The sequence below is a fragment of the Prionailurus bengalensis genome, chromosome D4 (assembly GCF_016509475.1).
Source record: "Prionailurus bengalensis isolate Pbe53 chromosome D4, Fcat_Pben_1.1_paternal_pri, whole genome shotgun sequence".
Taxonomy (NCBI): Eukaryota; Metazoa; Chordata; class Mammalia; order Carnivora; family Felidae; genus Prionailurus; species Prionailurus bengalensis.
Genome location: NC_057359.1, coordinates 32177163 through 32191691, shown reverse-complemented (window position 1 = coordinate 32191691; position 14529 = coordinate 32177163). Strand labels below are relative to the sequence as shown.

Genomic DNA, 14529 nt, shown 5'->3' with positions numbered 1-14529 from the left:
GCATGTGCCCCTTCATAACAGTATCCTTTGGATGAATACCTAGTAGTGTAATTTCTGGGTCATAGGGTAGTTCTATTTTTAATTTTTTGAGGAACCTCCATCTGTTTTCCAGAGTGGCTGCACCAGTTTACATTTCCATCAGCAGTGAAAAAGGGTTCTTCTTTCTCTGCACCCTCACCGACATCTGTTGTTGCCTGAGTTGTTCATTTTAGCCACTCTGACTGGTATCAGGTGGTATCTCACTGTGGTTTTGATTTGTATTTCCCTGATGCTGAGTGATATTGAATATTTTTTCATGTGTCTGTTTGCCATCTGGATGTCTTCTTTGGATAAGTGTCTATTCATGTCTTTTGCCCATTTCTTCACTGCGTTATTTGTTTTTTGGGTGTTGAGTTTGATAAGTTCTTTATGGATTTTGGATACTAACCCTTTATCTGATATGTCATTTGCAAATATATTCTTCCATTCTGTCATTTGCCTTTTAGTTTTGAGGATTGTTTCCTTCGCCTTGCAAAAGGTTTTTATCTTGATGATGTCTCAATGGTTCATTTTTGCTTTTATTTCCCTTGCCTCTGGAGACATATCAAGTAAGAAGTTGCTGCGGCCAAGGTCAAAGAGGTTTTGCCCGTTTTCTCCTCTAGGATTTTTATGGCTTCCTGTCTTACATTTAGGTCTTTCATCCATTTTGAGTTTATTTTATTTATTTATTTAACAAAATTTTTTAAATATTTATTTTCTTGGAGAGAGAGAGAGAGAGACAGTAAGAAAGAGACAGCTTGAGTGGGGGAGGGGCAGAGAGAGAGGGCAACACAGAATCTGAAGCAGGCTCCAGGCTCTTAGTTGTTAGCACAGAGCCCGATGCGGGGTTCCAACCTATGAATTGTGAGATAATGACCTGAGACCATGACGGATGTGTAACTGACTGAGCCACTCAGGTGCCACATTTTGAGTTTATTTTTGTGTATGGTGTAAGATTGTGGTCTAGGTTCATTCTTCTGCATGTTGCTGTCAAGTTTTTCCCAAACCATTTGCTGAAGAGACTGTCATTATTCCATTGGATATTCTTTCCTGCTTTGTCAAAGATTAGGTGGCTATGCATGTGTGGGGCCATTTCTGAGTTCTCTATTCTGTTCCATTTATCTGTGTGTCTGTTCAAGTGCCAGTACCATATGGTCTTAATGATTACAGATTTGTAATACATATTGATGTCCAAGCCATCAGCCTGCCAGGTGGCACCTCCCTCCCAAATTTTTTCTCAGCTGAGACTGTCTTTCCATACCCCTCATTTCTGAGGGCCCTGCGGCTTGAGCCCACTCCAACCCTTTGGGGGAGGGTCTCAACAAGCAATGCCTGGGTGCCAGTTTGCTCCCGGGAATGTTTGTACAATTGCAGTATTGCAGAGGTTGAAAAATTCTGGCTGGGTGCTGTCTTGCCCCAGAAAAAGTCCATGCAATTTCATGGCAGTAAAGGTTCAAGGATTATGGTAAACCGGAACATCTAGCCAGCACCAGCTTTCACCACCCCCTGGCATCTTTCCTCCAATGCCAGCAAATGTGACTATTCTTTGGGGTCCATTGGGATCTTTGCCTGTGGGGAGACCATAAGGCCTCTACCAAATGCTCTCCTAGCAGGGGAACCACTTCTCCCTGTGTGGCCTTTTGTCTCTTTGGACCTCACTGCCTGCTCCTGGGGATTCGCCCCTCCTGCTGAGCACCACCAGGTATTGAGCTGAGGAGTTTCCCAGTCTGCTCTCCTCTGTTTATAGAGTCCTTATGGTATCAACCCTCTCCTTTCTCCTCTTCTTGTTCAGTCACTTGAGGGTTCTTCCACTCTCTCTTTTCTCTCCAGTTACTTCTGGGGGTAGTGCTTTTCCTGTACTCTCCCCCCTTTGTCTCTTCTCTCTTCTCATAAACAGCTCCCTACCCTCCATGGCTTCTCTCTCCCCCAGTTCATCTCTCCCTGCCACTTACCTGTAGCTTAAGTTATGCAGATTGTTGTTTTATTCCTCAGATCAATTTTCTAGGTGTGCAAAAGGGTTAGCTGCATTTCAGAGATGAGAGAAGCCCGCTGCCCTGCCATCTTGGCCCCTCCCTCCCAAAGTCTTGAGCAAATTTTAATCACGAGCTTTTTTTTACTCCTTTTTTAAAAAATTACTTTAAGTATACTAATTAACTTTATCCAGATTATCCAGAAAATTCAAATTTTCTTGGTCTTTATTTGTCTGAACTTCCTTTGGAGTTCTAATGCCTTTCTAAGATTTCTAAAAATGATTTAAAATTTTTAAGTTTATTTTTAGAGAGACCACTAGAGTGCAAGTGGGGGAAGAGCAGAGAGAGAGGACGAATCTCAAGCAGGCTTTGTACTGTCAGTGCAGAGCCTGATGTGGGGCTCTAGCTCATAAAACATGAGACATGATCTGAGCTAAAATCAAGAGTCAGTGACCCAACTAGCTGAGCCAACCAGGAGCCCCTAAAAATGATTTTACTAGTCATCAATTTGTTGGCTACTCAAGAATCACCTCTGGATTAAAAAGGGACATGAACCACCATCTACAAAGCTGTTACAATGAAAGGCTTCCAGAGGATTTTGTGATTATGAGGCCTGAGTTTTAATTCTCCTGTAGTAGTCATAAGCATTTAGATACAGTGTCATGGATTGTTTGACTTGCCCTCTTCATAGCTGGAATGTATTGTAGTGCTTCTACATTTCTCTTTCTTTTTTTTATTTTAATTTTTTTTTAATGTTTATTTTTGAGAGAGAGAGACAGAGACAGAGTGCAAGCAGAGGATGGACAGAAACAGAGAGACACAGAATCTGAAGCAGGCTCCAGGCTCTGAGTTGTCAGCACAGAGCCCAAAGTGGGGCTCGAACTCACTGTGAGATCATGAGATCATGACCTGAGCCAAAGTCAGACACTAAACCGACTGAGCTACCCTGGTGCCCCAACAACTAGTTGTTGTATAGAGTCCCACACGATAGTCTAAACTCTCTTGGGGAATTTTGGCCCAATGAAGTCCATTTCTCCGTTTTCAGATGTTTTCTTTTCCTTTCCATTTTCTTTATTGACTGTTGGTTTCAGTTTCTAGTATTTTTTGTGAACGGTTTCTTGTTTTCCAGTGGTCCCATGGGTTCCTTCTAGTAGCCTAGCAAAGAAAATATGCACCTGACACTAGATCCAATAATGAACACGTTCCAACTTTAAAGCACTGTGTTTTTCAGGTGTTCTTCCCACTCTAGGATGATTGACTGTGAAGTTGACCTTGAACTGCTAACCTTGTACATTAGTAGAAAAGTCACTAGTGGGACTGGAAATATCAGAGTCTAGGTGCTAGACCAGTAAAATAGGAGGGGCTGTGGGAGAATGGAGTGGACTGGGTAGGGAAGGAGTCTGAGACTTGGTTTTGGACCAATTACCTGGGGGGCAAGGATGATATTGCATGGTTAGAAGATTGCTTATTGGCAGGATCTAGGATGATAAAGCCAATAAAGATAAGAACAAGAGGAAGAGAAGCAGGAGGTGGGCCTCCATCATTTTCCCCCTCGTTGTCACTTATTTTGGTCTCTCATCCTAACCATTCTCTTTTTATCCTCCTTCCTGACCTACATGCCATCACAGTGGGGCCTTTCCTTGCTCCCCATGCAGGACTTCCTCACTGAAGCGTCATTGGAGTTGTCTGTGTCCCTTATTTCTGAGAAATTTCAATGCCATTCGTTTCTATTTTCTGTCACACAAAAACATATACTTCCCTGTAAATATTTTTGTGAAACTTCAGGCCAATGGTCAAGGGGAGATATCTTTACTTTAGAAAGTGACCTTGCTATGAGCAGAGAGGAAATAGCCAGTAGATTCTGATTTTCTCTTCCTAATACATGTCCTGCAAATTTATTTTGGTTTTATTCCACTGCATCCTTCATTTTCATATTTGGTAGAACCTTGCCATATAATCCTTATTCATCTCTTGGTTTGCTGAAATTCAGCGTCTAGTGCTTTAAGTTCTCAGAAGATATGTTCCCTGAGTTTTTTTTTTTATTTAATATTTATTTATTTTGGGGACACAGGCAGAGTGCAAGCAGGGGAGAGGCAGAGAGAGAGGGAGACACAGAATCTGAAGCAGGCTCCAGGCTCCAAGCTGTCAGCACAGAGCCCAACATGGGGTTTGAACCCACAAAGCACGGGATCATGACCTGGGTTGAAGTCGGACACTCCCCAGGGCCCCCCCTGAGTTCTTATATATTTGAAAATTCCTTGTTGGTTTTATCCTTGAATAACTGATTGAGTATAAAATCCTTGGATATCACTTTTTTTCCCTGATGACTTTAATGCTCCACATCTTGCAACATTAAATATTGCCCATCAATATTTAATGACAGCCTGATCTTCCCCTTATGAGTGACATGTTTATATTGCATCAATGAACCTTCTCCTTTATAGTCGTCAAATTTGATCTGGGTATACTGGATGTTGTGTTTGCCCCTCAGATAGTCAGGTAGGTTGAGAATGGTCTCCCCCTCTCATAGTTAATGCAGATCATTTTGTTTTGTCCCTGTTTTTAATTTTGGCATTTCAAGTCAAGAGAATACTCCTTCCCACTAATTGTCTTCCATCATGTTATTGAACACGGTTCCTTAAATGCTGTTTGTTGTTTTAGGCTCTCTTGGCGAATATGGCTGCCATGTTTGCAATCTACCATGGTTCTCATGGGCTGAAGCATATTGCTAGGAGGGTACATAATGCCACTTTGATTCTGTCTGAAGGTGAGTCATTTATCTGTTTAAAAACTTTCAAACATAACAAGACTGATAAACCTGAGTAAGTAAAATAGAAAACTCACTGTATGTCCAATACTGTATTCAAAATTAAAAGTCAAATAAGAAATTACTTCAACATCTATGATATACTGAGTGTTAAAAATTTTAATATGGATTTTTCTTATCCCTCAACCCCATAAACGAGAGGGATGATCACTTAGAGAAAAATGACCAAAGATCATGAAGCATAAATTATTTTATTTATTTATTTATTTTAATATTTTTATTTTTTGAGAGAGAGATACACAGTGTGTGACTGTCAGAGGAGGGGCAGAGAGAGAGAGAGAGGGAGACAAAGAGTCCGAAGCAGGCTCCAGGCTTCGAGCTGTCAGCACAGAGCCTGACACAGGGCTCGAATTTGTTAACTGTGAGATCATGACCTGAGCCATCTGAGCCACACAGATGCCCCAAATTTTAGAAGAAATACATGTACAAATCAATGGCCAATAAACATATGACATTTCAGCCTCACTATTAAGGAAATGTAAATTGAAACAATAGTGTTTCTCCCATTACTTTGGCAAAGGTTAAGAAGAATGCTGATGTTGGTATAACTTTTATGAGGCCTTTTAAAATATGCCTACATTTGGGACCAAAAATTCTACTCTTAGAAATGTATCTAAAGGAAATAATCAGGTGTCCATTGAAACATTATTTATAATACCACAATCCTGAAAACAGCCTAAATGTCCAAAAATAATTGATTAACTCTGGCACATGCATACATTTGAATATTACACAGCCATTAAAAATAATGATATAGTTATTGATCTGTAGAAAGTAAAAATATTCATGATATATTAAATTTTTTTAAAGTGTAAAGAGATGTGTGATATATCACACATGCACACATAAACACATACATTACAGTTATAGAGGAATACACACCAAAATGTAACCCACAGTTATTCCTAGATGGTGATTATGGTGATTTTTCTTTTTATATGTATTTATTTCATAATAGTCTCTACTATAGTAATAAACATTTAATTTCTTTACAAAAAAAAAGCAGTTACCAAAACACTGGCTAAGACCAGAAATAGACAATGGTTAGAATTTACCTCTTTATTTCTCTGTGGAATGCCAAGAGCAGAGGAGCAGATTTCTTTGTTGGGGACTGGTGGCTCTCCTATCTTATCTAGGTCTCAAGCGAGCTGGACATCAACTCCAGCATGAATTGTTCTTTGACACTTTGAAGATTCAGTGTGGCTGCTCAGTGAAGGAGGTTTTGGACAGGGCCACTCAGCGGCAAATCAATTTTCGGCTCTTTGAGGATGGCATGGTAAGTAAAACTTTTCCATTTCTTTATATATTCCCTAAGATTTCATAACTTTACTCACTAAAAATTTTCTTTATTTAAAAACGCAATATTTAAATTTTAGGCACAATCTACGTCTTACAAACAATTTTGTTTTCCAACTTTGAACATTGTGACCTTCAAAGGATAATTCATTCTTAGCTTTCCTTAAGACTTTATGTTTTCATGTATGATACTCCTAGGCACATATTTTGCTCATAATACTCTTCCCAGGATTACTGTTGAAGTATAGTATCATACCCAGTATGGTGTGATAAGCACCATAATGAAGTAAGTTAAAGGAAGAAAAGGATAAGTCTATCTAGCATTAGTAGGGGTGACCTGCAGGCATGAGACTGCTGGGGTCCAGAAATGGTTCATAAAACCTAAACTAGACTAAACTAAACTAAACTCATCTAGTTAACTTCACCTACGGGCCAACTTGGGTATAATGGCACCCTGATAGTTTGAAACAACTCAGAGTTTTATCTAGCACCTTCTTCCCTTTGACCTCTCTTGGGGTTTCTCCACTCGTCTTGGAGTTTAGGGCTGATGTTTTCCCTTTAATTTTCATTTCTGCAGCTTGGTATTTCTCTTGATGAAACAGTGAGTGAAAAAGATCTGGATGACTTATTGTGGATCTTTGGCTGTGAGTCATCTGCTGTAAGTAAAATAAGAAGATACATTTCTCTCAATTAGTATTTGAGGTGTTGTCCAAGATAGCTGTGCCTCTTGTGATTCCAAGTGTGAAACTGGGTGGACTGCTGTTAAAAATTATGCCACTGACCATCCCCTATAGCTAGTGGTCACTGCTGTGGGCCCTAGCTAGGAACTGGAAGTCAAGCTAATTTGAAGGATGGTTAATGGTGTTTAATTCAAACTGTCCCAAATGGGGAATCATGACATTGGTGTCCTGGTTATGTCAATTCTGGGAAAATATTCATTCATGTAACATATTTATTGAACACCTAATATATGGCAGGTAGTATGTTAGGCTCTGAGGACTCTGTGAATCTAAGATGGCACAGTTAATGACCAGGAGGCTGGGGCTGGAGAGGTTCCAGACACTTGGAAAAGCAACTATAAAGGCTTAGAGGCCAAGGATTATAGTGAGAACTAGACACAGTACAGTGTGACTGAGTTGATTTCTGAAACAATGAAATTGCAGGGCCATGTGAGGAGAAAGGTTACGCTTGCACGGATGAAAAAGAAAGTGGTCAGTAGTAATAGGTTCTGTCCTGGTTGCCTATGGACTCTTTAACAAGGGACTTATCTAGAGTACTAGATAACAAATATAAATCATCAAAGAGATATCACACTGTTCTTTTTTAAGCCTTAAGTAATAAATAGGACTGAATAAGCCATATTCTGTCTAGAATTCTGCATTAAATTTAACCACAGGTATTTGTTCCATGCATTTAAGGAATATTTATGAAGTATCCACTGAGGGCTCTAGATGGCTATACTATCAGCCTGAGGCAGAATGAAGAACAAGACATGTATTTATATATTCTGGATATTAACCCTTATCAGATATGATATGGAAACATTTCCTCCCATTCTGTGAGTTCTTAACTCTCTTGATAGTGCCTTTGATATGCAGAAGTTTATTTTAATTAAAGTCCACTCTATTTTTTCTTTTGTTACTCAAAAGCATGTTACTCATGCTTTTGGTGTCGTATTTAAGAAACCAAAATCTAAATCCAAGATAATGCAGATTTGTGCCTATGTTTTTCTCTTAAAGTTTTATAATTTTAGCTTTTAAATTTAGGTTCTTAGTTCAGTTTGAGTTTTCCTATATGTTGTAAGATAAGGATCCAACTTGATTCTTTTGCATGTGGATACCAGTTTTCTCAGCCTCATTTGAAGAGATTGCCCTTTCGCCCATTTTAGTGCGTGTATTTTATTAAACTTGTAGTCAAAGATAAAAGCAGTGTCAAGTGAGAATCCTTACTTGAGTGGCATCATCATAACTTTTTTGGATAGCACTTTAAAATAACTTCCTGGAACTTGCTTCATTACTCAAGGAACACGCAGGAGAAGTTTTTTGGTGCAGTGGGGGGCATAAAAATTGTCATATTTCCTTTTTTATCTGAGGCAGAGGTCAACACACTTTGAAAATAGTGCTCTGGACAATTGCCACAATTCATGACTCCTGATACCTTTTACCTAACCATGACAGATGCCAGGGAGGTGGGCAGTGGTAGTAGATCTGCAGTGCTTTGTCAGAATGCATGCTGAGCAATTCAAGGCTTGCTTCCCTTCCTTTACTCTGTGGTCTCTCCATGCAGGAGCTGGTTGCTGAAAGCATGGGTGAGGAGCGGAGAGGTATTCCAGGGACTGCCTTCAAGAGAACTAGCTCATTCCTCACACATCAAGTGTTTAACAGGTTTGCTTGGGTGTGAGACTTCTGCATTGTGTACTGTGGCTCAGGAGTACAATAGAGAGTGGCTTCTGAATCCACCTGTGAGATGGATCTGGTTTTTGTAGCTCAGCCATGGCTCACTAAGAAACCATTGCCATAAGGATTCCATTCCTGATTGTGGCAAAGCCACCTGTTGCTGGCTCTGCTTCATTGGAACTGTAACCCCTAACCCACTTGTCAGGAAGAGGGGAGTTTGGATGCATAGTTGCCAGGCTGATGTTCATACCCAGGAACTCAACATCCTCTTCTTCCTAACCTGACCACTGGAACCTTCTTGTCCTGGTGCATCCCTGAGGTTTGTGGGGGTTCTATGTCCTTGCTTCTGACACTTTGTTAGCATGTTGGCTATGGCTCAATTTGATCTGTAGTTTGAAGGTAGATCTCAGTGTGTCTTATCTTTCAGGAGGATGTGCATGGACTCTTAGCTCATTATAATGGCCCAAATCATGTGTTTTGTGTTCATAGCTATCACTCAGAAACAAACATTGTCCGATATATGAAGAAATTGGAAAACAAAGATATTTCCCTTGTTCACAGCATGATTCCACTGGTAATTGTTGCCTTTTATTCCTGCTTCTATCTCACGCCTGGTTCCACCTCTTTGGGTTGCAGCTGATATGCTGCAAGAGGAATGAAGGGGTGGCCATGTTGGGAGATCAGAGGGATAAGAGGAAATTATTAATGTGATCCATTTTGGATGTGTTTCTTAAAGGGGTCCTGCACCATGAAGCTCAACAGCTCATCTGAACTCGCAGTAAGTAGGAGGTTTTCTTAAAAACTTTTCTTAGGAAGGAATTTAATAGGAGCAGTGTTCTAGCTTGTACATAAGTGGATAACTAGAGAAAGCTACTGGGACTGTGATTTAGTAACTGTCTAAATAATTCTTTACCTGGTATTCAACAATCTCAGGACAAACCCTAGTTTTATTGCGACTTGGTCATTTAAATTTATGAGTAAAATTATTTTTTTAATTAAAATAAACATTAATTAAATTAATATATGTAATTAACTAATATTAAAGTATTTATGCTTTCCTATCCCCGTTATTTATTTGTGTACTTTTTAAGATTTTATTTTAAGTTATCTCCCCATCCAATGTGGAGATCAAATCACAGCTCTGAGACTAAGAGTCATATGTCTACTGAGTGAGCCAGCCAGGTGCCCCTCCTATTTCCCCTTTTAAATCTGCATTGTAAAAAGCTTTTATCAACTTGGAGTTTATTATGCTCAGTAGAATTCAGAACCTTAAGCCTTCTTTCTAGAAATACCAGAAGGGTATAGACTGGAGGTTTTCATTTATTTCTTATATCAACAGAAGATTTGTTGTAACCTGATCATGTAGTTGGTAAGTATCTCTACTAGGCTAGGATCCATTTTAGCAAAACTATCTTCCTTTTTTTCCATACAACAAATGACATCAGGCAAAGGAAATCATGTTATATTGTTATTAGAAAGGTTTTCCCCATTTACTTTGGTTTATGTCTTGTTCTGCTCAATGAAGACAGAATAATATAGGTGCTGTATAAGAGTTTGAGTAAACCTTACCTGCAACAACTCATTGGATTTCATGGATATAAATATATTTTGTTCCTGAAAAGATAGAAAAAGTTTATATTTTTGTGTAAGTTCCCTTTCTGGGCTTTTGTGACCCACTTGTAAAATGATGGCAGTAACAGTGTTTATCTGTTAAGATTGTGGTGAGGTTTAAATGAATATATTTAAAGTGCTTAAAACAGTGCCTGGCACATAGTAAGCACTCTTTGTGCTAGCTATTACTATACTCATCATCATCATTAAAGTTAGTATTGATAATTACTATTACAATATGTACATATGCATGTGTCTTCTCCCCCATTGCTCTTCAGCCTATTACATGGAAGGAGTTTGCAAATATCCACCCGTTTGTGCCTCTGGACCAAGCTCAAGGATATCAGCAACTTTTCCGAGAGCTTGAGAAGGACTTGTGTGAACTCACGGGCTATGATCGAATCTCTTTCCAGCCTAACAGGTAAGAGATTTCTTCTGTCATTTCATCTATCTCATGTGGTATAACACCCACTCCAAAACTTGGAGGCTTGAAAAAACAATTTATTATTTATTACTCTGAGAGTTGAGTAGACAGTTGAAATCCACTGGGGCGGATGGCTAGAAGGTCCATTGTAGTCACATTCACATAGCCAGAAAATTAGTAATAGGCAGCTGGCTGGGAGCGCAGCTGAGTATGCTGACCTGGGTCTTGGTTCTTGCCCATGTAGACTTCTCCATGTGGTTGCTCGAGTGTCATTCCTCCTGGAATGTTGTCTGGGTTCAAAATGGAGTGTTCCATAATGGAAGAATGTGGAAGCTGCAAACTCCTTAAGGCTTAGCCTCTGAAGTTTCACAATGTCATTTCCAGATGCTGTGCTATTTATTCAGCAAGTGAAAGAGTCAGCTCAGTTTGAATGCAAGAGTGGATGATACATGGGTGTGAATGTCCAGAATTGAGGTTCATTGTGGGCCGTCTTTGGAAACTAGTTACTACATCTATCAATGACATAGCATAATAATTAGAATCAAGTATACATTAACTCCTAATTGGAAGCCATGTCTCAATCCAGTAGGGTCAGGAGACCCTAGATCCTGGTTCCTTCTGTCACTAACTTTGAAAGTTCCCTGCCAGGGGCGCCTGGGTGGCTCAGTCAGTTGAGCGTCTGACTTCGGCTCAGGTCATGATCTTGTGGTCTGTGAGTTCAAGCCCCGCATCAGGCTTTGTGCTGACAGCTCAGAGCCTGGAGCCTGTTTCAGATTCTGTGTCTCCCTCTCTTTTTCTGCCCCTCCGCTGTTCATGCTCTGTCTCTCTCTGTCTCAAAAATAAATAAAACATTAAAAAAAAAAAGAAAGTTCCCTGCCCGCCTCTGGCCTCTGTCTCCTTATATGTAAAGGATATGTTTTTGAAGAGTGATATTTATTTATTTATTTATTTATTTATTTTTAGCACTCTAATTTTATTTTTTATTATTTTTTTAAATTTACATCCAAACTAGTTAGCATATAGTGCAACAATGATTTCAAGAGTAGATTCCTTAGTGCCCCTTACCCATTTAGCCCATCCCCCCTCTCACAACCCCTCCCGTAACCCTCAGTTTGTTCTCCATATTTATGAGTCTCTTCTGTTTTGTCCCCCTCCCTGTTTTTATATTATTTTTGTTTCCCTTCCCTTATGTTCGTCTGTTTTGTCTCTTAAAGTCCTCATATGAGTGAAGTCATATGAGGAGTCTTTCTCTAGTTTCACTTAGCTTAATACCCTCCAGTTCCATCGATGTAGTTGTAAATGGAAAGATTTTGTTCTTTTTTGATTGCCTAGTAATCCTCCATTGTGTGTGTATGTATATATACACCATATTTTCTTTATCCATTCATCCATCGATGGACGTTGGGCTCTTTCCATACATTGGCTATTGTTGATAATGCTGCTATAAACATGGGGGTGCATGTGTCCCTTTGAAACAGCATACTTGTATCCCGTGGATAAAGAATAACAGTGATTTTTAAAAGCAGAGGGCTCTAGCAAAATCTCCTGGGTACTTGTTAAAGATACAAATGTCTGTGTCCCTCTCCAGACCTACTAATCATAATCTCCAGCAGTTGGGACTAAGAATCTTTATTTTTAAGAAGCAAACAAGTGATTCTGATCCCTTCTGATTTCCAATCTGGAATCCACTAGGTTTGTGAGCTGTCTTCATGGGAATAGATACATCATAGATGGATAGGCAGACAAACACTACCAGCAGGAGTCCACATTTCAAGTATCTTCAGAAGAGTTGTGTTTCTGCCGCTGGCTTTTCCACCTTCCACTACTCAAGTGTTAATTTTCCACCAGCAGCCTCAACACTGGCAACACCTAGGAGCTTGTTAGAAATGCAGACTTTGTATTTCAAGATACAAAAATCAAATGATTTTAAAACTGAGACATTTATTTTCTGACTCTATGCAACAGAAAATAATCAGATCTTAGATACAGCCAAGCCCCACCTCCTGTTTGGTAAGATAGGGTATACAGCAAAGCCATGCACTCTGTAAAAACAGTACATCCTATAAAATACAAACCTTTTAGGAAGGGGGCATATACAAATGAAAGGACACAAAGATCTTTTAATAATAGCCTCTGGAACCCTGATTTTATAAATAGGAAGGAATGATATTCATGAAAGTCAGGCTTCATGCCTTCTTTAAAACATCATCATCCGGCCCCTCTTCCTTTTCACAGGAGGAAAGGAAACTGAATGATAAGCCTGAAGAAATAATACGTTAAATAAATATTGAAAGTGAAGAAATTTTGCCCTCTAGTGATGGAATATGATTACATCTTCTGTGGATTAGTAATTTTTCAGGATTATTTTAACTCTTAAATCATTAGCTTTTGAAGCTAATTGAGGGCCAAAACAGGATTCCCAGAAGTCCGACCTACAAATGAGGAAGTTTGCCTTCCCTTAATAGAATGGTTCCCAACCCTGCATAGAAATTACTCATGTGGTGTGTTTATAAAAAGATCCTGATGATCAAATCACAATCCCAAATTGAATCATAATCTTAATAGCAAAAGAGGGGTAAGGGAAGGGACACAGGCATGAGTAGTTTTTTTTTTTAAGTTATTTATTTTGAGAAAGAAAGACAAGGCAAGGTTAAGAACTACTCTCTTAGAAGTTTCTCTGTCCTGCTCTCCTCATATGATTGGCAGTGAGTTTCATTGCCCCATTTAAGTTGTGCAGAAAATAAAGAGATCATTATCAAGATGCCTTTCCTGTCAGTGATGCCTTCTTACACTACAGAGATTCCCAGGTGTAACACTTATTTCTAGGAGCCGATTTGAAAGTGACAGTAGCTGTACCCAAAGTTGAGGCTTAAGATGAGGGATATTTCTGGTTCTTAGCAGAGGCTGCTCTGACAGGTAAGGAGATGCCCTGCTCTTTTGTTGGCCCTTCTATCAAGGGGCATGCTTCCAGAGATGAAAGTGATTTGATGTCTTAATTTGAGGAAAAGAGGAAGGGATGCACCATATATTCTATATGCAAGAGATTTTATTTTTATCTTGCTGTGACACTATCTTGGTTTACTTGTACTAAGCTTCTCTCCACAAGTGAATTATATTTTCAAGTCTTATAACCTATGTTTGAAGTATTATAATTAGTCTACCACAGGGTTAACTGTTATTTATCATGATTTATTGCTGGCTAGTGACCAATCCAGGGTACTGATGTAGGCTTCATATTTACTGTAAGAAGTTTTCTTGAGTATTCTGTACAGAGGAAGAATTTGATGTATCGTGTCAGCCACTGAAATTATGCTCATAAAATAAAGGGTGCGGTAGCGATTATCAAGAGACTGTTACAGCAACTCCTCGGCGCCTAGGAAGAGACAAGCCACATGCACTCAGGGAATCACACCAGTGCTGGCCTAGCAGAGTCACCTCCAAAGGCTGAGCCCCAACTTTGGCATCAGTCTCCTTTTATGGCTGGGGATGGTAGGGGGTTGAGAGACAAAAGAAAAAGGGGAGGGGTCCTTTATCAGTGGTGCTACACAGGTAGTTGGTGGAGGCAGGAGGCAAACAAGATTACAGAAGCCAAAAGTATGCAAGGGGAGTATCCAGCCTCATCTGGGGTTATCTGGCTGACCCGTTTTATCTTGTTTTTCTTCTCAAGACCATTTCTTGGTGTTTTCACTTATACCTAATTGGAGTTGGTCAGTATGTCTGTAGACTAGAGTCTGGTCACCAAAATATATCTAAATGTTTCCTTTCCCTGGCACCTGTGTGGTTCAGTCGGTCAAGGTTAAGCGTCTGGCTTCCGCTCAGGTCATGATCTCACAGTTGGGAAGTTTGATTCCCCCATTGGGCTCTCTGCTGACAGCTCAGAGCCTGGAGCCTACTTTCTGTGTCTCCCCCTCTCTCTGCCCCTTCCCTGCTCACACTCTGTCTCTGTCTCTCTCAAAAATAAAGACAAAAAATAAACAAATAAATAAA

The 14529-nt window shown here is 39.7% G+C and overlaps 1 protein-coding gene across 1 annotated transcript in view; it reads left to right on the top strand.

Moving 5' to 3' along the window:
* The window catches only part of GLDC (glycine decarboxylase), a 98800-nt gene that overhangs the window by 45304 nt on the left and 38967 nt on the right, over positions 1–14529 (top strand). The window contains exons 9-15 of the mRNA XM_043565679.1: positions 4650–4755; positions 5952–6091; positions 6689–6769; positions 8398–8495; positions 8997–9081; positions 9244–9285; positions 10397–10539. Of these exons, the coding sequence (XP_043421614.1) occupies positions 4650–4755; positions 5952–6091; positions 6689–6769; positions 8398–8495; positions 8997–9081; positions 9244–9285; positions 10397–10539 (695 nt within the window). The remainder of the gene's footprint in view (positions 1–4649; positions 4756–5951; positions 6092–6688; positions 6770–8397; positions 8496–8996; positions 9082–9243; positions 9286–10396; positions 10540–14529) is intronic.